Source organism: Rissa tridactyla, chromosome 12 (assembly GCF_028500815.1).
Source record: "Rissa tridactyla isolate bRisTri1 chromosome 12, bRisTri1.patW.cur.20221130, whole genome shotgun sequence".
Taxonomy (NCBI): domain Eukaryota; kingdom Metazoa; phylum Chordata; class Aves; order Charadriiformes; family Laridae; genus Rissa; species Rissa tridactyla.
The window spans coordinates 5,273,208-5,294,219 of record NC_071477.1 but is presented as its reverse complement, the minus strand read 5'-3'; the positions used below and the strand labels follow the sequence as shown (position 1 = coordinate 5,294,219).

General features: G+C 65.6%; 3 protein-coding genes across 3 annotated transcripts; 2 read left to right on the top strand and 1 right to left on the bottom strand.

Annotated features, from left to right (window-relative positions):
* The first annotated feature begins 138 nt into the window (after positions 1-138).
* On the top strand, positions 139-4,063 carry LOC128916755 (interferon regulatory factor 4-like). The gene is made up of 8 exons (XM_054218772.1): positions 139-384; positions 989-1,178; positions 1,858-1,901; positions 2,195-2,297; positions 2,623-2,724; positions 2,808-3,203; positions 3,366-3,484; positions 3,601-4,063. Exons 1-8 carry the CDS (start codon positions 211-213, stop codon positions 3,739-3,741), a joined length of 1,269 nt encoding a protein of 422 aa, XP_054074747.1. The 5' UTR covers positions 139-210; the 3' UTR covers positions 3,742-4,063.
* Positions 4,064-4,196: 133 nt separating this feature from the next.
* On the top strand, positions 4,197-6,632 carry FOXS1 (forkhead box S1). Its single transcript, XM_054218771.1, has one exon. The coding sequence runs from the start codon at positions 5,031-5,033 to the stop codon at positions 6,369-6,371; it is 1,341 nt and encodes a 446-aa protein (XP_054074746.1). The 5' UTR covers positions 4,197-5,030; the 3' UTR covers positions 6,372-6,632.
* Positions 6,633-9,567: 2,935 nt separating this feature from the next.
* Positions 9,568-19,611, bottom strand: MYLK2 (myosin light chain kinase 2). Its single transcript, XM_054218860.1, has 12 exons — positions 19,208-19,611; positions 16,427-18,204; positions 15,960-16,288; positions 14,980-15,085; positions 14,646-14,739; positions 14,353-14,462; positions 13,651-13,792; positions 13,293-13,363; positions 12,917-13,045; positions 12,364-12,516; positions 11,872-12,004; positions 9,568-11,349 (listed from the first exon to the last, which is right to left on the bottom strand). The coding sequence occupies exons 2-12, from the start codon at positions 18,145-18,147 to the stop codon at positions 11,269-11,271; spliced, it is 3,069 nt and encodes a 1,022-aa protein (XP_054074835.1). The 5' UTR covers positions 18,148-18,204; positions 19,208-19,611; the 3' UTR covers positions 9,568-11,268.
* Positions 19,612-21,012: the final 1,401 nt, after the last annotated feature.

The following is a 21,012-nucleotide window of genomic DNA, read 5'->3' as shown; positions in this document are numbered from 1 at the left end:
CAAGGTGCCTGTGCCCTCTCCCGTGGGCTGCCCCGTGTGTCGTCGTCCCCCCCTCGCCGGGCTGGCAGCGCAGCCAGAGCCGTCGGCGTCGGGCGGGAAAGGGAAAGTGAAAGCGGGAGCGGCGCTTTCGCTTTCGCCGCCCCAGCACGTTCCCTCGGGGCGGCGGGGCCGGGCCGGGCCGGGCCGGGCCGGGCCGGGCACGGGGTCGCGATGGCGGAGCCGGGGGGCCCCATGCGGTTGAAGGAATGGCTGATCGCGCAGATCGACAGCGGCCGGTACCCGGGGCTGCGCTGGGAGAACCGGCACCGGACGCTCTTCCGCATCCCCTGGAAGCACGCGGCCAAGCAGGATTACCGGCAGCAGCAGGACGCCGCGCTCTTCAAGGTACCCCGGGCTCCCCGGGACCCCCGCCCGCCTCCGGCAGCATCCCCGGGACCCCCCCACCCAGCTCCGTGCGCACCCCCGGGGTTCCCTATTGCTCGGCCCTGTGCATACACCCGGGACCCCCTGCCCGGTTCCACGCACACCACCAGGGTTCCCCATTGGCCGGCTCTGGGAATTCCCCCGGGACCCCCCATCTGGCTCCATGCACGCCCCTGGCACCCCCTGCCCGGCTCTATGCATACCCCCGGGGCTGCCCAGCTCCATGCGCACCCCTAGGACCCCCCACTTGGCACCATGCACACCCTCGGGACCCCCCACCCAGCTCCATGCACATCCCCGGGGACCCCCTGCCCGGCTCCACGGGCACCCTTGGGACACCCCACCCAGCTCCGTGTGCACCCCCGGTGCTCCCTATTGCCCAGCTTCATGCATTCCCCTAGGACCCACCACCATCCAGCTCCCTGCAGGCCCTCAGGGCACACAGGCCCCACTCCCCACTGCCCGCCGCCCAGCCCCTCGTACCCCAGTGGGCCCCCTTGGCCAGTGGAGCAGGGTTCTGGGGTATGGGCAGCCCCCACAGTACAGGGCACCCTCTGCCTGGCAGGCTTGGGCCATCTACAAGGGGAAGTACCACGAAGGGACGGACAAGGCTGATCCCTCCACCTGGAAGACGCGTCTCCGCTGCGCCCTCAACAAGAGCACCGACTTTCAGGAGGTGCCCGAGCGGAGCCAGCTGGACATTTCCGAACCCTACAAGGTGTACCAGATCGTGTCCGATGGCACCCGGGACACAGGTATGTCCCTGCTGTCCCTCCTCTTGCACCAGGCTTGGGGCTGATGCCTGTGCTATGCCTGTACGAGCCCCATGTCCCACAGACATCACCCTTTGTCATGGTTTAACCCCAGCTAGCAACTAGGACCATCCAGCCATTCACTCACTTCACCCTCAGTAGGGTAGGGAGAAGAGGGGAAAAAAACCTCGTGGGTTGAGATAAAGATAGTTTAGTAGAACAGTAATGGAGGAGAAAATAGTAATAATAATGGTAAAAGAATATGCAAAATAAGCGATGGAATACAGTTGCATACCACCCAGTGATTGATTGCCCAGCCCATCTGGAGCAGCAATCGCGGATTCCTGCCCCCCAGCCAACCCAGCATAATGTCTGTGGTATGGAATATTCCTTTGGCCAGCTTGTGCTGCCTGTGCTCCCTCTCAGCTGAAAAAGCCCTCGACTTAATATAAGCATTATTTAGCAACAGCTAAAACAGTATGAGTTACCAACATTTATTCTCATATTAAATCCAAAACACAGCAGCTACTAGGAAGAAAATTAACTCTATCCCACCTGAAGCCAGGACACCCTTCCTCCCTAGTTGACTTCCTCTCTGGGTGTCCCAGGCAGCCAGGTGCCTTCCCAGGGTCTGTTCCTGCCATTTGCCGGGGGCTTAGTGGGTTTTTCTTGCTCTCCGCAGAGAAGGATGGTGACATGCGGTCCCCAGCCGGTGAGGATCAGCAGGTGAGCCAGCTCCCCGCCCCGTGCCATCCGCCGCAGGAGCTGCCTGCAGGCTGGAGAAGGTGGGAGCCCCAAATCCTGCCTCGTCCACCGGCTGCTCCCCTGCCTGCACACTGCCTGCGTCCGTCGCACCAGGCAGCTGGTTCGCTTGAGCATCACCGAGAGTCTCCTGTGCCGCGCACCTACCAGACTAGGCAGGGGATCTGCCGGCATGTGGGGTCCGTGGTGGAGGCAGGAGCCGGCTCAGGGCCCCCCGCTGCCAGCTCAGTCCTCACTACAGCCACTCTCCTCCCCAGGGCAACGCCACGAGGAGCCCGGAGGAGAAAAGCCAGAAGGGCACAACGGAGACATGCCACGTGTCTCCACTGCCCTTGCTCTCTGCCCACCCGGCCGAGCGAGGTGAGGAGGGTCCCCGGCAGTGGGATGGGGCTGGGAGCACACGTCGTCTGGCAGGAGCGACCCCGCTCTCCGCAGCCTCACACCCTGTCCCTTGTGCAGGCAATGCCTGTGGGGATGGAGATCGGGGCTGGGGGCTCCCTCCATGCCCCAGAGCGAAGCCCCAGATCGTGTACTTATGGGATTTAATGAGGCCCAGTAACGAGCAGCAGTGGTGAGAAGCACCCTGCTGCCCATCTGTCCCAGGGGTTGGGGCTAGGACAGCACCTGAGGTCCCTCAGTGTGGCTGCCCGTGTCCCTTTGCCACCTCCTCTTTGCTCTGGCCCAGGGTACCACGTGAGGGGAGTCTTCTATGGCTGGAACCCGACCCACCACCACCTTCTCCCTGGACCCCCATCCTACCTCCCTGTGGAGGATGTCAACCACTCAGGTAGGAGCCGTACTGGCCGGGCAGTGCCCTGGGTGGCCCCCCAGGACCAGGCTGCCCATAAGTTGACTCTCCCCTCACCCCAGACTGCTGGCTCCACGTCCGACTCTACTACTGTGACGTGCTGGTGAAGGAGGTCACCACCCGCACGGCCGAGGGCTGCCGCATCACCTCCCGCGCTGTGCCGGCCGACAACGAGCACCTCTACGGCCCCTCCTGCATGGAGCAAATCGAGTTCCCCCCGCCGCGGGCGCTCGGCGGCAGTGGCCGGGTGGCCAGCATGACCGATGTGCTGGAGAGGCTCCTGCCCCACTTGGAGCGCGGCGTGCTGCTGTGGGTAGCGCCCGAGGGGGTCTTCATGAAGCGCCAGTGCCAGGGCAGGGTGTACTGGAACGGGCCACTGGCCCCACACAGGGACTGGCCCAACAAGCTGGAGAGGGAAAAGACCTACAAGCTGCTGGACACGCAGCAGTTCCTGCAGCGTAAGTGCCCGCCCGCCACTCCAGGCACGTGGCTCCACTGGCCCCTGCCCTGGGAGACCCCGATTCCCTCAGGAATGGGGCCAGGTCCTGCCCTGGCATGGCTGCTCTGGGCTGTGGGGCCTTGGGGACCCCATGTCCCCTGACAGCGCCAGTGTCTTGCAGAGCTGCGGGGGTACCTGAGCCATGGACAGCCCACACCGCAGTACCAGATCCACCTGTGCTTCGGGGAGGAGTTCCCCACCAGCGCCGGGCACCACTTCCAGAAGCTCATCATGGCCCACGTGAGTATGCACTGGGGCTGGTGCTCATGGTGGCACCGAGCTGGGCACCGGGTCAATCGTGGTCAAAGGGGGAAAATATCCTGCACCCGTCCTCCGTCGGCTCTGTGCCTCCGCAGGTGGAGCCTGTGTTCGCGCGGGAGCTCTTCCATCACGCCCAGCGCATGGGGCCGACGCTGCTCCGTGACTCCCCCCAGCCCTGCGCCCCCGGTGCCTCAAGCCACATCATCCGCGTCCTCAAACAGCTCTGCCAGCCCTGAGCCCGGGCGGGCGGGAGAGGAGAGCCCAGTCGCGATGAAGCCTGGGAGGGGGATGCTCTGCTGCCCCACAGCCCCGCTCCGGCCACGTTCCCCAAACCGGTGTGCATGGGGCGCTCAGTGCTGCGGGTCCGGACGCGGGCAGGCATTGGCCGGGGGGGGGCAGACGGCTGCCACCCCCACACAGATCACTATATTTATTCCCTGGGTGGGATTTGCTGTGTGCTTGTTTGGTGAGCCGGGGCAGAGCCAGCTCCATCCTTGTGCCTTGCACCGCCTGGACTCGCTGTTCGCGAACCTTAGAAATAAAGGTTGTGTTTCAGTACCGCTGGCTCCGGTGGGGGGAGCTGGCTCCGGTCTGAGGGGGGCACGGGTGGCCAGGGAAGCCGAGCCCAGGCAAAGCCTCATGCTGTGGGCAAAGCTAGCTCAGCCCCAGCTGTGGGGGACAGCACGAGTGACCCCCCTGCCCCTGTGCTCTCCCAGGTCCCATCCTGCCCCTGGTCCCCAGCCCCTTGGCAGGGGGTGCAGGCAGTGGTGAGGTGCCCAGTAACTGCTCTGCTGACCTGGCAGTGCTTGAGCCTGTCCCAAAGGCACTCGCTGCCTGTGCCTCAGTTTCCCCTGGTGAGCAGGGTGAGGGGGCTCCTGGGAGGCGGGGGCTGTGCTGCACCCTGGAGGCCATGTCCCCGGCTGGATGACCACGGTGTGGGTACCCAGCATGGTGCAGGGAGCCTGCATAGAGCAGGGATCTGGCACAGTGCACAGGACCCGGCACGGTGCACAGGATGCGACACAACCCCAGGCTAAAGGAGGGGGCTGAGACACTGGGGTGGGCAGGGGGTGACTGGGAACCCAAGGACTGCCAGTAGCCCCCAGCCCTGCCAGCAGCCCCCTGCTCAGCGCCCCCACCACCCCTGGCTAGGTCCTGGCTGTGCTCCGTGGGCAGGGCAGGATGAGACCCAGGTCGTGGGAACCTCCCGTGGGAAGAGGGGACGGGACCGTGCCCAGGGCTCGGCTGAGGCCAGCGCTGCCCGCCTCTGCCCCGGGGAGGACGCAACCGTGCCAGCCCCGGAGCCGCTGGCTGCTGGCCGCGGGCCTTGGCGGCGCGTCCGTCCATCTGTCCGCAGGGACCAGCGCTGGACAAGCGTGGCCCCGCTCCGCCCTGGGCGGCCCCGGAGAGGAGGGGCTCGCCGCCCCCTCTCCGGCCGGCCATGGGAGGCTGGGCCGTCGGCGGGTTTTAACGGGCTGTGCCGGGGCTGTGCGGCAGAGCGGGAGGACTGCGGCTGGCCGGGAGGATGCAGCCGGACCTCCCCGTCGGCGACACGGCGCTGCGCAGCCCGCCGGCCCCCGAGCCAGACGGTGGCCCCTTCCCCAACTCCGAGGCCACCAAGCCACCCTACAGCTACATCGCCCTCATCACCATGGCCATCCAGAGCGCGCCTGAGAAGCGCATCACGCTCAGCGGCATCTACCGCTACATCATGGGCCGCTTCACCTTCTACCGCGAGAACAAGCAGGGCTGGCAGAACAGCATCCGCCACAACCTCTCCCTTAACGAGTGCTTCGTCAAGGTGCCCCGCGACGACAAGAAGCCGGGCAAGGGCAACTACTGGACACTCGACCCCGATTGCTACAACATGTTCGAGAACGGCAGCTTCTTGCGGCGACGCCGACGTTTCACCAGGAAGAGGGGCCTCCGGGATGCACCGGGCACCGAGGGGGACGAGGGGCGCGGGAAGACACCCAGGCACCGGGCGCGGGGGCTGCCCGCTGCCCCACTGCCCGAGGAGGGGAAGGCAGAGGGGGGCTATGCCTCACCGGTGGCCACGGGGCGCCTGCCAAGCCCCGCCACGCTGCCCGAGGGTGCCGGGGTGCCGGGGTGCATTGAGCCCTGCACTCGCCGGCAGCCGCCCAAGGCCAGGCAGCCCTGCCTGTACCTGCCGGACACGCCGCAGCCTAAAGGGCCATTCTTCACCCCGCCGGAGAGCCGCCCGCCCAAGGAGACTGTCTTCGGGGGGCTCCCGGCGGCGCTGCAGCTGCCCCGGCCAGGTCAGTACCCGCTGCCCGCTGAGCGCCCGGCGCCACACCCTGCCCTGCTGCCCACCCTGCTGCCCGCCCAGCCCAGGGAACCCCCGCAGGACTCCCCGGCGCCCCCAGGAACCCCCCCGGGGCAGCTGGAGGGTGAGGAGCCGACAGCCTCCGGGCTGGGACCAGGCCAGCCCTTTGGGCAGGTGCCCCCCGCATTCCCGGGCACCCTCCTGGGCACAGGCAGGACAGGGGGGTCCTGCTTCCTGGAGGGGGAGGGCTATGCACAGCCCCCCCTGCCCGTTTTCAGCTCCTTTGGCCGGTCAGGGCCCGAGGCGCTGGGCAGCAGCTACCAATGCCGGGTGCAGGCGCTGAGCTTCTGCATGAAGGAACGGCCATGCGGTGCAGCACTGGAGCATCTCCTGGCTGCGGCCCCCCCAGCCCCTGCTGCCCACCGCCAGCCGACCTTCGGGGCCACGGGTCTGCGGGCAGGCGAGCAGAAGGAGCCATGGGGGCCGGGGGGCACCATCCCACTGCAGGGTGGGAACGGCTACCCCCTGGGTCTGCCCCCCTGCCTCTACCGGACACCCGGCATGTTCTTCTTCGAGTGAGGGACTGGCTCACCCCGGAACACCCCCAGCCCCGGCACCAAATAAAGCACGTTCCCCAACGCTGCCTCTGTGGTCTCTGCACCCTGTTCGGGGTGGACAGTGGGCAGGGGTGAGCTGGGGACCCTTTGACCCAGCTCAGGCGCTGGCTGGGGGACACGCATCCCCAGGGCCACCCGGTGCAACTCTCATCCCCGCTGACCCCTCCACCAGTGATCACCGGCTGGACGGCAAGGCCACAGTGGGACGGGGCATGGCCTGGGTCCTGTGTCCCTGGGAGATGCTGGGGACAAGGTCCTGCCGCAACATGGGGCCAGGAGCCCCTGAAGCCCCTTCCCAGGATGGCAGGAGGGAACTTCATCCCTGAGGGGCAGGGGGATGCGCTGTGGCAGGAGCGAGCCCCCATGGAGTCCCGCTGTTACCTCCCCGCGCCTGGGACTGCTCAAAGTGCCTGGCTTCACCCCAGGTGCCACACATGGCACAACTGGCCCCAGCCCCAGCGCCTGGCCCCACTCACACAACAGCATGGCCCCAGAGAGATGCCGGGTAGGAGTGCGGGGGCTCTGCTCTGGAGGGAAAAGCGCTCCCTCCCCTCTCTGTCCCTGCTCAGGGCCATGCTGGTGCCCGGGTGGGGTCCCACCAGGTCCCTCCAGACACCCCGAGGCCAGGGCACCCCCCCAGAGCCGGGCTGTGCCAGGGGCTGTGGCTGCGATGGGAAAGGCTGGGAAAAGAGGATTCCTCCGACCTGAATCACGCTGGGCGGCTGCTGGTGAGGAGGCACTGGCTGAGTCACCGCTGCCGGCACCGGGCTGGGCACGGGGGCCTGCCCCATCCAGCAGCCTGGGGAGCACCGGGGTGGGCAGACTTCCCCACACAACTCTGGGCTGGGACCTGGCTGCTATCCCCTTCCTGTGCACCGCTGGGACACCTGGCCCAGTATCTCCACAGCATTCCCAGAGTGATGCTGGCAAAGTGGGGGCCGGTGCCCATGCCCCCATCTGCCCCACACCAGCTTGGGAGAGGGGGGGACCCCAGGAGCAGCAATGCCCAGACCCCACGGCACAGCCACAGGTGGAGGATGCTGGGTTAGCGGGGGCTCTCCACGCTCCATGGGCAGTGGGTGTGTGGCAGAGCCTCCCCCCGGCCCCCCAAGGCCAGCAGGACCCCAGCTTGGCCAATCCCGGGGGTCTCTGCGGGGGCTGCACTGGCACTGAGGGACAGCACTGGCGTCACTGGGGGACCGGGAGCACTGCGGCCGCGTCAGCCCCGTTATCAGCCCCCAGACGGCTGCTGCCGGGCCATGGCCACGTCCCAGCCCCGGGTAGGGCAAGGGGGGGGGCCGCCCTTCGTCACTGGGGGGGGCCGCCCTTCGTCATCGGGGACAGACACTCAGCCCTGGGCCTCTCTTTTCTCTCTCTTTTTTTTTTCCTCCCCAGTGAAAAACAATATTTAAGCGCCTACATCATGCTGGCGTCTCTGGAGCGGCCGGCGGCGAGCGCGGCTGACCTCAGCCCCCTCCTTCGCCGGTCCCCGGGGGCGCGGGAGGAAGCGAACGCCGCAGCCGTGCCCAGGGGCCGTCTGGTTCCCACGCAGCATGGCCGGGCCCATCTCTCCCGCCACAGCCTGGGAACGGGTGACCCCAGCTACACGCGGGGTCCCTGTGCTGGGAGCAGCGTGGCATGGCGTGGCGCGTCCCGTTGCCCACCCTGAGCTGCAGCACTCAGGGATGGGGACCCCCCCCATCCCGCAGAGCCGGCTGCCTGGGCATCCGCTCTCCCGGTGCTCCCCTTCTCCACGCCCGCCCCGGCTCCTGGCTCCCAGCCACAGGCCCGCTGCTTTCCCTGCTCTGCCTCCGCCCCGGCTCGTTCCCGGTTCGTGGTGGGTGGCCTGGCCCCCCGCCCGCTCGCCCGCTCCCAGTATGGGCTGTGCCGTGACCGGGGACCGGGCTGCACCCGCTCACGGGGCGAAGCTGCCACTGGTGCAGGGGGTCTGCCCGCTCCCCGTCCCTCCCTGGGCTGCCTGCAGGGCCCCTGGCTTGTGTAGGCAGGGTGGGTGCCACAAGTGCGGGGTGCAGATGGGGATGGGGAAAGGGTCCTGCTCTGTGCGAGTGCTCAAGACTCCAGGGACAGATGCTGTGGGCTCCAGGCCGTGGGATGGGACCACGGCTGTTCCCACAGGTGCCAGCCCCATGGCCCCACTCCTCCGTCCCCAGTGGGTACCTCGGTGGGATCCTGGGACGGGAAAGGAGGGGCCTGGGAATGCCAAACTGGGCTGTGGGGTGGTGGGTCCCCCACCCTGGGCTTGGGGCACCGGAATGTGCCGGTGTCACACAGAATAATCACACAGAATGGTAGGGGTTGGAAGGGACCTCTGGAGATCATCTAGTCCAACCCCCCAGTGCACGGAAGTCCGTGCATCCCCGTACCACAGCCATGCACACACAGGGCTGTGTCCAGGAACCGATCCCCTGGCGCGGCTCGGGGCCCCAGGAGTGTCTGGGGACAACGGCCCAGGCGGGAGCCCTGTAGCCCCTGTGGCCTGTTGGGGCCAGGGCAATGCTCAGCTCCCGGGGCCAGGCAGGAAGGAGACGTCACCGCCACGGAGTGTAACTCAAACCAGATGGGGCTGCGCTGGCGTCCAGGCCCGCAGGGTGGTCACCGACAGGAACCGGTCAAAGGCTGCCGGCAGGAAGCGGCTGGGAGGGACGCCCGCGGCGGGAGCCGGCGTCCGGGCCCGGGCAACCTTAACCACTTCGGGGCCGGCTGCAGCCCCACTGGGCAGAGGGGCACCGACCCCCCCCCTCAGCCCTTGCCTGAGCATCCCACCCGACTTGGGCAGATGCTGAAGCCATGACGATACCTCTGACCATCCACCCACCCACGCATCCATCCATCCCCCTCCCTTTCCCCAAGCACCCTGGGGTCCTCAGAGCCCATTGCAGCTGCACAGCCACAGGGTGCAGAGACTGGACCCCCCCCTGCACCGTGGGCTGCACAGCCCTGCCTGGGGCTCACCAGGCGGTCCCTGTCCCCAGCACGGATGGGACCCCTCTCTGTCCCGGGGATGAGACATCGCTTCCCATCCCTCCTCGCTTATCTGCAGCCCTCAGACCGCGGCTGCACGGCCCACGCAGGCGGGGGCAGTGGTTCAGGGAGGGGGCTGCGAGCAGCCCCTCCGGAGAAGCAGGGCAGGCGTGGGCTGCGGGCAGACCTGTACATTTATTTACAAGAAGGCGAGAGCCAGGCAGGACTCTGGCATTGGGCAGGACCCTGCAAGATGTGTCCCCTACCCGGTGGGGATGAGCCCAAAGTCCCTTCACCTGTTGCAGCCAGTGGGACTGGGCGGGGGGCAGTGCCTCCCCCTGTCTCTCCCCCGTGTGTTTCCAGCAGGCACAGAGGGCACAGGCAGCCCCGAAGCAAACACACAGCCCTGGATTGGGGGTGCTCGGTCATGGCAAAAGCCAAAGCTGGAGGGCAAGGGGAATCTGGGACACCTTGCCAGCCCCCCCATCCCCTCCTGCAGCAGGCAAGGCTGGAAGCTGCAAGGCCTCATCCTCTTTGAGCACTGGGGAGCCCCGAGGGGTGCAGGCAGAGGGGGGACGGGGTGAGGTGGAGGAGTGGGGGCAGCACCCAACTCCCCCAGGCCGGCCGGTCCTGGGGAGCCCCCACGCATGGTGGGGGGAGCTGGCGGCCGCAGCCGCCGAGCGGTAGTTCCTGTGTGTTGGTGGTCGGGGCTGGAGCGATGCTCGCAGGAGCGGGGGAGCGCGGTCCAGCTGCTCTGCATTAGGACGCCTCGCTCATCTTGATCTGGCTGGGACGGGTGAAGCAGAGGTTGTGTTTTTCCCCCGCTGGCAGAGCCGAAGGGCAGGGAGGGCAGGAGGAACACAAAGACTCCTTCTTCCCTCGCTGGCTCCCAGCTGGGGATGCTGCTGGAAGCGTGCTCGCCGCTTCCTCCCTTCCTGTGCGAGCAGCAGCTCAGGGCCAGCTCCGCTCCCGCACACCCGGCTGGCCAGGGAGGAGGCGCTTCAACCCCAGCTCCAGTGCCATAAACGCCAGGGAGAGGGTCCACGCCTACCCTCTGGCATACCCGTGCCAAGCCATGGTGCCGGGAAGGGAGGTCGGGCAGCTCGGGGTCCAGGGAGAGCAAGGGCAGGGCAGGGCTGCAGCATTTACAGGCAGTGAGCCCAAGTCTTGGGTCCAAGGTAGCGGCAAGCGCGCAGGGCGGCCCAGGCAGCGGGGCTCAGGCTGGGCCAACCTTTCTCCTCCGAGGCCACAGGAAGGAAACATGAGCAGAGCAGAGGTGCTGCCGGTCGGGCATTGCACAGCCGGGCCAGGGATGAGATCAGAAACCACCACTAAGGAGCAGCTTCGCAGTCCAAGGAAATCCAGACAGGAGCATTGGCTGGATGGGAACGGGGAAGGCTGGAGCCCCAGGAGCCCAGGAGGGTGCTGCTGGTGTCCTCAGCAGGGGGTCCCTGGTACAGCAATGCTGCCCGAGGTGGGAAGAGCTTGGCATAGCTGCTCCGCAGCAGCGGGTGCAGGCAAGGAGCCCAGTAGGGTCCTGGTCCCTGAGCAGTCCCGCAGCCGCTGGGCGGTAGCCCCAGGGGACATGTCAGAGCAGGATCCATGGTGGCGGTGGTGGCGTGGAGCAGGGTTGCAGCACATGCCGCAGGGCCCAGAGCAGCCATCTGGCAGCAGCACGGGCAGAGAAGGGGCTGCACAGCTCCTGGCCCCTGTGTTGGGAAGCGGGCAGGGACCAAACCCAGCCAGGTCCTCCTGCCGTCCAGAAGCAAGACTGAGGAGGACTCGGGCACGGCCCCAGGGGCTGCCGAGCACCCTCTCAAGCAGTTCCTCTCTGGCCTCAACTCACACACGGCTCAGGCTCCCCCAGGAGCCCCCGCTCAGACGCCCAGCGCCGTCAGCGACCCTGAGCTGGTGATCTTCTTGAAGCGGTTGGCGGCACACACCCCGATGAAGTTTTTCTGTAAAAGGGGAAGAAGAGAGATGCTCATCCTACCATGAGGGCTGCAGCTCTGGAGGTTGAGCCTCCGGAGACTCCACTGTCAGGGCTGCTGAGGAGCTGGGCTTGGAGCGAGCAGCTGCCCGGGAACCCATTCAGCCGGGCTGCATGGGAGGGCAGCACAGGGCATGGGGAGGCGCAGGGCTGATGCTGGGGATCATCCATTATACTCTGTCCTGACACCTGCCTCTAAAAGGTGTTTTTTGGATCAGCTCGGGGGGGAGACCACCACAAAAGCACCTATATTTGCGGGGGGATCCCACCATGAGGACACTCACACAAGGACCCTAGTGCTGGGGAGCCCTTCCTCCAGGCTCAGAGGTCCTCAGTCCTTGTGCCCTGACTACCAGCAGCACAGCGAGACAGAGCCAGCCCAGATACCATCCACCAGGATGGGCAGAGGCTGACAGCCCCCCTCCCCCCAGATCAGCTCCCCCAGATGGCATTGACACTCCTCCCCGTGCCAGCCCCACACCCCACACACCTTCCAGCGCCGTCGCATGACGTATTTCTTAAGCAGCACCTGGGACTTGAGCCGGCGGTTGCAGCGTTTGGCTTTTTCTGCCAGGTTGTTGAGCCAGGGATGCTGCAGGCACTGGCCAGCACTCATCCGGGCACTGGCAGCGAGAAGACCCTGGGTCACTCCTGCTCGATCCCCTCTCCCTCAGCCACCCCCTTATCCAGCCACCCAAGAGCCCCAAAACTCCAGAAAACCACAGGGGAGGAACCAGCTGGAGGGATGTGCCCAGGGACTGGTGGAGCTGGGCAGGAGCCCGAGTGGTTGAGCACATCCTGCTCGGGGCAGATGACCCTGGAGGGATGCGGGGCTCTGCCGGGGACAGCCAGCAGCCAGGGCAGGGCCCCACAAGGCTCATTTGGCACAGAACATCGGCGGCACATGGTACCCAAAGGCCTGGGCATACGGCTCTGGGGATGCCCACCCCAGGACCCCCAATGGCTGCTGCCAGCCTCGCACCTTTTCTCCTTGATGATGAGGTTTGAGACGAAGTCCTTGGCCTCATCGGAGACACTCTCAAAGGTCTCCTCGTCGAAGTACCAGTTGGCAGCCAGGACATTGTTGAGTGTCTCCGTGTCGTTGTCACCCAAGAACGGGGAGAGGCCGCTGAGCCTGGGGGTGCAGGGGGGTGAGGAGCTGGGTGCCCTTAGGCTGCGGCATCTCCAGACCCCCTCGGAACGGAGCAAACCTGGCTGGGGTGGCCCCAGGGAGCAAAACAGGGTGGCCCCAAGAAGGGAGGTGGTGTGAGGCTGCTGGCACCATGCTGCGCTCCTGCCTGCAGCTGGGCTGAACTGTTCCCTGCCTGCACACATGGGCACAGACACTCCCTGGCCCCACTCGCTGCCCCCCAGCCCCACCTGCCCATCTCCCCATCCAGCACCCTCCACCAGCCCACCAAGCAGCTGGGTGCCTAGGGCACATGTACAGCCTGGGGACGGCTCCGTGCCTGGGGGAGCTCTGCCCTGACCCCCCGGCACGGCACTGGCAGCCCCCCCACGCAGCCCTGACATACAGCATGTAGGTGATGACGCCCATGCTCCACATGTCCGTGGAGTAGGAGACCTGCTCGTAGTTGACCACCTCGGGAGACAGGAATTCGGGGGTGCCAAAGTTGACCTTCAGCTTCTCCTGGGGGTTGTACCTGCGGCCGGGGTGGGTGAGTCAGCAGGAGGGGGACAGGCTGCTCCCCCAAACGGCTGCCCCCCTCCCAGCAGGCACTGCCCTACCCAGCTCTCCTGTGCCAGCCAGGGAGAGCTGGAGCTGGCAGCCATGGCCAAAGCCACAGCCCAGAGCAGGTCCCGGGGCTCCCGGCACATTGAGGCCATGCGGGGCTGAAGGATGGGAGGGGGACAGGGAGGAGCAGCAGAGCCAAGGGGGAAAGACTGCACCTTCGAGCCAGCCCAAAATCGATGATCTTCACCATGTGCCCAGTCGCAGCGACACAGAGGATGTTCTCGGGCTGTGGGGACAAGGATTCCATTGCCCCGCTGCCAAGAGGGGATGTCCCCAGTGTGTGAGTCTGGCAGCCCATGGGTCCTACGGCTGCCCCGTGCCAGAGTGATACTGACTTGCAGGCATCCCTCCCACAGCTGGCCAGTGTTGGGGACACGCTGCCCTCACAGGCACAGCAGGGCTTGGGCCAGCACACAGTGGTGTCCCCTTCAGTAGCTGCAAACACCCACTACCCCCCTGTGCCCCAGCCTCCCCCATCGCTGTGAGCCCCTGCTGTCACCCCCGGCCCTGCACCTTGAGGTCGAGGTGGAGGACGCGCATGTGGTGCATGAAGCGGATGCCCTCGCAGATCTGCCGGACGAACACCATGCAGTCCACCTCCGTCAGGTGGTAGTCATCGTCGATGATCCGCTCAAAGAGCTCGCCGCCCTCCACACTGCATAGGGATGGACCGCGGGGTCACCCAGGGCTCCCTGTCCCATGCCACCCTCCTGCAGAGCCCCCTGCCCACCCCAGGGACCTCCAGCCCAGCCCCATCATGGAGATGCTGGTGTAGAGGCTGAGCAGAGCCACGGGAGGACATGTGTGTGCTGGGATTAGAGAACCCCTCAAAGGCAGGCACATGGGGAGGTTAGCCCAGGCCATCCCAGCTTCACTGGGATTTGTAGAGCAGAAGAGCCCCAGCACAGCCCCAGCCTCCCTAGGGCAAGTGGGCAGGAGGAAAAGGAGCTGTTTGGGAAGGACTTGGGTCATCTCCAACCTCAATATAGCCACAAGGGAGGGAGACGCTGTCCTGGCCAGGCAGAGCCTGAGGTGAGCCCAGCATGAGACGAGGACATGCTTGAGAGGGAATGGGTGAGGTGAGGGACGTTCCCTGGGGCCAACCCCTTCTGTTTGGTCAGGGACTAGCACATCTGCTCCGTCTCTGGGGCATCGCTTGCAATTGTGTCCCTCACCCAGGCATCAGGCCCCACACAGCGCTGCCCCAGCACTCACAACTCCATAAAGAGGATGATCTCCCGGGGCGTCTCGATGGCATCGTACAGCTGGATGAGGTTGCGGTGGTTCAGCTGGTTCATCACATCAACCTCCAGCAGCACCATCTCCTGCAGAAGGAGCCCCATGGTGGTGCGGGGTGTCAGCCCTGGCTGAGCCACCAACACTGGGACAGGTTGTGCCACAGCACTGGGGACGCACCGGGCACAACACTGCCACGCATCACCTTGGCCATGCCACTTGCTGGTGGCACCGTGGCCAGGAGGAGCCCCCCACCCCCGCATAAGTCAGACCTTGTCCTTGGCTCCCTGCTTCCGGATCACTTTGGCCGCCAGCTTGAGCCCCGTCTGCTTTTCCGTGCACGTGTGAACTTCCCCAAACTTGCCCCTGGGGAGGGACAGAGGGAGAGATGCCAATGCCATAAGCCACCCAGGCTGCTAGGGACCTCCACACTGCTCCGGGGTGCTGCCCCATGCTTCCCTCTGCACCCATCCTGCCCGAGGCACCAAACCATCATGGCCAGAGAAGTCCCATCAACCCACAACCATTGTTGAAGGCTGGACAACAGCCCAGGGCAGTGCTGGGGGAAAGCTGGCCATCCCACTCCCTCCCAGGACCCTTCCTTACCCTCCCAGGATCTCCTTGGAGCTGAGGTTGTACTGGGAGCTGACGCTGGCGGACCGTAGAGTGACGATGCGGTGAGCAAAGGGCGCAGGCGGTGGAGGGACATCATCTGCCCAGAGAGGAGGTCTGGGGTGAGAAGGGGAGCTGCCCGGCTGGGGGACCCCACTCCTGGGCACCCCGGGGTGCCCCAGGCTGGAAATACACCCCGGTGCAGAGTGAAGGCACCCAATGGCACATCCCAGCCAAAGCCTGTGGGTGCAGGATTGTGGCCGGGTACCAAGCACCTGGCTGCAAATCAGGGTCACCCGGCTGCCCGCAGCAGCGGGGATGCAGCATCCCCCAACGGGTCCCTCACCACTGTCCGCAGCGTCGCCCTGCTGCATGGCACCACCCCCGCTGCATGGCACCCCCCCCGCTGCATGGCACCCCTCAAGTTGCCCCCCTGCTGCACGCCCGCTCCCCACCATCCTGCGTGCCACGCTCGCCCTCTCCAGGCCACGCTGTTGCCTGTCACCCTCTCTGGGGCACCACGTCCTGCTCCCCCTCCCAGGAGGGACCCCACACACGGTGCACCCCACGCTCCCCGTCCTGGGCCACCCTTCCCGGAGCTGGCCTCGCAGGGACCCCCGCCAGCACCCGCCGCCCCCCGGGCTGGGTGAAGCCCACCCCCAGCCCTGCAAGGACAGAGGTGCAGGACACGGGGACACGCTGTCCCCTGCCACCAGCCAGGCGGTGGCTGTCACTCCCCGGGCTCCTCTTCCTCCCGGGCAGCCCCGGACGGAGCAACCCGGGGAGGGGACGGGACACATTTAGCCCTGTTTACAGTGAAACAGGAGCTCGAAGGCCACCAGGAGGGCGACCAGCCAAGAGCATGAGCCAGCAGCATGGGAGGGCAGCGCAGGCAGGGCCATGGGAGACCCCAGGCTGCCACCCCGCAGAGGGTCCCGGGGTGCAGGGACGAGGCAGGCACCTCACAGCCTTACCCAATATCTCGAAAGGGTCCTCCTTCCCAAAATCGGGGGTGAGGTAGGGGCTGGGGGGTGGTTCTGCCTCTGTCGAGGACGGTTGCCACCCAGTGCCAGGCTGTTCTGCAGACCCGGCGGGATCAGGGGGCTGCCCCACAGCGCTGGGCAATGTCCTCTCCTGCGGGGTACCAGGGGTCCCAGCGGGGACAGGTGGCTCCGAGGGCTGCAGGTCCCCCAGGGCTAGCAGGGCAGGGCCAGGCTCTGTTGAACCCTCTCTCTGCTCCACCGCCATGGTCTCCTCCGGTATCATCTCCATCACTGCCGCCTCCGCCCAGGGCTGCTCCTCCCTGGAAGCAGGAGCAGGAGGTGAGCAGAGCCCAGCCAGCAGCCCCCCCGAGCCCAGCGCCCACCTCTGCCCAGAGGGACACGGGGCTCCCCAGGGAGCAGCGAGGGGAGGGGACCCCATCCCAGGAGGGCACGGGTACCTTTGGCAGGTGGCAGGGCAGCTCAGGCTCTGCAGCAGAGCCGGGCGCGGGGGCTCGGGACCCTTCGGCTGCTGCTGCTGCTCCGTCTCCTCCACCTTTGCCGCTTTCTCCCCTTCACCCTGAACCTTCGCAGCAGCCATGGCCGCTGCCTCTGCGGGTTCCTCGCCTCCATCCCCAGCCTCTGCTGCAGCTGGGGGGGCTTCCACCTTTGCAGCTTTCCTCCCTCCATCCTGAGCCTTTACAGCAGCCGTGGCCTTCTCCTTTGCAGCCGCTGAGGCCTTCTCCTTCACGGGTTCTTCTTTTCCTCCATCCTTAGTCTTTGAAGCAACTGTGGTTTTTTCCACCTTTGCGGTGTTCTTCTCTCCATCCTGCGCCTCTGCAGCAGCCAGGCCTTTCTCTTTTGCAGGCTCTCCTTTGCTTCCATCTTGAGGCTTCTTCGCAGCTGGAGTTTTATCTGCCTTTGCTGATGTCTTCTTTCCATCCTGAGCCTTGGCAGCATCTGAGGCCTTCTCCTTTGCAGGAGCTGCGGCTTTCTCCTTTTCAGGCTCCTCTTTGCCTCCATCTTGAGACTTTTTTGCAGCTGGGGCTTTTTCTGCCTTTGTTGCTGTTTTCTGTCCATCCTGAGCCTTGGCAGCATCTGAGGTCTTCTCCTTTGCAGGAGCTGCGGCTTTCTCCTTTGCAGGCTCCTCTTTACCTCCATCTTGAGGCTTTTTTACAGCTGGGGCTTTTTCTGCCTTTACCACTTTATCCTCTCCATTCTTAGCCTTTACAGTAGCTGGAGCCTTCTCCTTTGCAGGCTTTTTATCAGCTGGGGTTTTCTCTGCCTTTACAGCTTTCTTCCCTTCATCCTGAGCCTTTGCAGCAGCCGGGACCTTTTCCTTTGGAGACTCTTCTTTGCTTCCATCCTGAGCCTGTGCTGCAGCCAAAGCTGTTTCCTCCATAGGCTTTGCCTTCCCTCCTTCAGCCTCCGCTGGAGCTGGAGTCTTCTCCTCTGTAGGCTCTGCTTTCCCACCACCCTCAGCTTCTAACCCACCAGGAGTTTGGTCCTTCCTGGGCTCATCCTTCTCTCCATCCTGGCCCTCTGCTGCAGCTGGGTCCTTCCCCTCTGCGGGCGCTGCCTGCCCTCCTTTGGGCTCTCCCGCAGCTGGACCTTTCTCCTCCGTGGGCTCATCCTTCCCTCCATCCTGAGCCGCAGCAGCAGCTTGAGCCTCCCCCTCCACGGGCACTGCCTTCCCTCCTTCAGGCTCTTGTACAGCTGGAGCCTTCTCCTTCCCAGGCTCATCCTTCTCATCCTTCCCTCCAGCCTGGGCCTCGGCAGCAGCCGACACCTTCTCCATAGAAGATGCTGCCTGCCCTCCATCGTGCTGTGCAGCTGAAGCCTCCTTCTCTGATGGCGCTGCCTTTCCTCCATCTTGGGACTCTGGAACAGTCGGGGCCGCCTCCGCCTTCCCATCGCCGGCCTCTCCTGCAGTCTTCTCCTTCCCAGGCTCTGCCTGTCCGCCATCCTGAGCCGTAGCAGCAGACGGAGCCTTCTCCTGCCTGGGCTCATCCTTCCCTCTGTCCTGTGTCTCGGTGGCAGCCGGCACTGTCCCCTCTTGGGGCTGGCCAGCCTGTGGAGCTGCCAGGACCGGCTGGGTTGTGCTGCCCTCTGCTTCAGGGGGTGCTGTGCCACCAGCCCCCTCAGTGCTGGGCACACTGCCCGCCCCGCTGCCCGGCTCCATGGGGACTCTCTGGGCAGGAGGCGGCTGCCCTGCGGTGCTCCCTGTTCGGCGAGACTCCTGCAGGAGAGAAGACAGAAGCTGAGGGCTCCCCAGACCCGACGCCCCACAGAGGGGCACAGGGAGATGCGGGCAGTGACTCCGCTCCTGCAGGAGAGGAGCGAGCTGCTGCCACCCAGCCGACAGCCGTGCCCCCGCTGTCCGGCCGGTGGCACTGAGCCGGGGGCCCCACGTGGCCAGTGGTCCCTTGCACCATCCCATTGTACCCCGGTATCTGCTCAGCCATGACTGATCGATGGCCTGACGCCGGCACCTGTCGCTGCCATGGGGCCTCCAGCGTGCAAACAGCCAGTGCGGCGCAGCCAGCGTGCCAAGTCAAGGCCACGTCCCCCCATGGCAGGGCAGGAAACAGCTTCTCTATGCCCAGGCTGGTGGGGTAGGGATCAGGTGAGGTGAGCATCCCTGGCACAGCCCCACTGCTGCCCACCCCAAACCGTGCAGGCAGGTCCAGCCGCGCAGGCAGAGCCCTGTCTGCTCGGGGGCCACGCGGACCCCCGGCCCCAGCAGCCGCCCGCGCTGCCCGTCCCCCTGCCCCGATGGGCACCACAGCTCCTGCCTGAGCGGTCCCCACCAAGGGGACCTGTTGGTGCCTGCGTGGGCTGCCAGCACAAGCTGCCACCCTATTCGCTCCAGCTCAGCACCCGATCCCCAAATCGCCGCTCTGACCTGGGCTCTGCTGCCTGTCCCTGCCCGGCCACCTCCCCTCACACTGTCCCAAAACACCCCCCTGCACAGCCTGCACAACCATCCAGAGGCCGAGACAGCCCAGAATAAACCCACCAGAGGCCATCCCAGCAACAGGGGAGTCACTTGCTGGTCTTATTGGGACAGGAGCTATAAGCAGTTGTTTCCCAGCCGAGCACTCCCACATCCCTCAGCTCAGCACAGGGAGCCTGGGGGATCCGAAGCGTTCCTCCCGCTGCTGGGGGCTCCACTCTCCCCAGTACCCCGCACTGCTATGCCCCAAGCAGGGGGCCATAGGGGACCCCCCCGTCCCCTTTACCTGGGTCCCGGTGCAGGGGGCGGTCAGGAGTGCAGCATCCACACTGTGGCAGCGCCCAGAGGGAGCAGCCTCTTCTATCTCGGGTGTAACGGAGCTGGATTAGTGCAGGCAGAGGAGGATCCTTTACAGCAGCGGGAGCCGTCCCGCTTCGCCTTTCCCAGCACCTGTCACTGCTGGAGCCCGTTCAAAGGACACGCCACTCTTCCCTGTGCCCCGCGGGCCGGGGACGCACAGACACAGCGCCGGGGATGGAGACACAGGGAGGGCTGGCACCGGGCACCGCAGCACCCCAGAAACATCCCAGGGGGGTGGCCTGGCTGAGCTGGACACGGTCCAGGCAACCAAGTGCTTCTCAGGTGCCCAGAGATGACACAAGGCAGCCACTGGCCACCCCACAGGGATGGTGGCTGGGAGCAGCCTGTGATGGTGCTGGCCAACCCCCCCCGCCCCATGCCAGCTCTGCCCACTGGCAACAGCTCTTGGGGGGAGCAGCGCCAAAGGACCCTGCACTCCTCCAGCGCAATGTGACACCCGAGGGCACTGCTGGCTCTGGGCACTGCTGATGGTCCCCGAAGGAAAAGCACCAGCAAGTTGTGAACCTGACCAGTGGCTGCAGCCTCCTCTGGGAACCAGTTAAAAGACTCCGATTTCCTGCAACGTGAAGTGTTTTGGGAATCAGGGAAAGAAACAAAGGAGCTGGGGGCTTGTGCTGGAGAGGTCGGGCAGTGGATGGGTACTGCACAGGCATCGCCAGCCCCTGCTGAAGGTGCAACGTGTGCTGCCGCGGTGCTGCACCCCAGGGCACGGCATCAGGGATTGTGCAGGGCTGAACCCGGGCACGGAAAACCCCTGGGGAGGGGGACACCAGGGGCTGCGCCATGCCAGGGGCTGCAGAGACCTCCAGCAGAGCTAGGTAAGGGCACGGCCACACAGGGTCCTGAAGATGATCGACTCCCAAGGGCTACGCTAGGTTTCCCCGCCCAGCAGAGCCCTGTTTACTTTAAATCTTTGAACTTTAAGAGGAGGAAAGCCTTGCTGACCAAGGGCACACTGCTCGGGTTGCTGCTGAGCCGGGGGGGGCTTGCAGGAGGAACCCCCGGTAACTGGACCCAGCCCTCCCCAGCCAGGGCAGCCAGGCGAAAGCACTCCAATAATACCAACTATTAAAAACCTAGAACATCCATTTATCATGTCAGGGCAGCAGGAATGCCAGTGCAGAGGAGAAAGGGCTTGGTCCCTTGCCCACAGCTTGTGCTCCTTTGGAGGGAACAGAGGAGGCTGTGTCTCGATGACAGGAGATAAAGCAGTGAGAGCAGCTCGCAGCAAAAGAAAAAGAGATGGCAGAGGCTGCCGGGGGTCAGGCGACTGCCCACACCAGGCATCCTCCTGGCCCCCCATGCCAATCACTCTGTGCTACGCCAGCCGGGTGCAGGCTCCTCCATAAGGCTCTGCCGGCAGCCGGGGCAGCGAAGGGCTGAGTGCTAGCACTTTCCAGGAAGGGGGGACGCTCCCCGGGGCCGAGCAGGGCTGGCTGGGTGCCCTCAGGGAGGCTGAGATTACCAGGGGCTCCCCCAGCCTCGGCCCCTGCCAGCTGACAGCCGGGTCTCTCCTCTTGAGCTCTCCATCCCACGGCCACGCGGAGCTTGAGTCCTGCCAGACACGGAGCCCGGCTGCTCCCACATGGGACTCACGCACAGCCAGAGCTGAGCCCAGACCACCAACACAGGCAGCAGCAGCCCAGGAAGGGTGTTCACTTTACCTACAGCACCTCCCAGGGGGATGCGACATGGTCCAGGCAGGGGAAG

Coding starts and splice junctions, on each gene's coding strand:
- LOC128916755 (XM_054218772.1), top strand. CDS start 211: ATGGCGGAGCCGGGGGGCCCCATGCGGTTGAAGGAATGGCTGATCGCG. Junction 2,725..2,807: donor GGAGGATGTCAACCACTCAG/GTAGGAGCCGTA, acceptor CCCTCACCCCAG/ACTGCTGGCTCCACGTCCGA. Junction 3,485..3,600: donor AGAAGCTCATCATGGCCCAC/GTGAGTATGCAC, acceptor GTGCCTCCGCAG/GTGGAGCCTGTGTTCGCGCG.
- FOXS1 (XM_054218771.1), top strand. CDS start 5,031: ATGCAGCCGGACCTCCCCGTCGGCGACACGGCGCTGCGCAGCCCGCCG.
- MYLK2 (XM_054218860.1), bottom strand. CDS start 18,147: ATGGAGCCGGGCAGCGGGGCGGGCAGTGTGCCCAGCACTGAGGGGGCT. Junction 14,740..14,979: donor TCCAAGGAGATCCTGGGAGG/GTAAGGAAGGGT, acceptor GTCCCTCCCCAG/GGGCAAGTTTGGGGAAGTTC. Junction 14,463..14,645: donor AGCAGGGAGCCAAGGACAAG/GTCTGACTTATG, acceptor CTCCTTCTGCAG/GAGATGGTGCTGCTGGAGGT.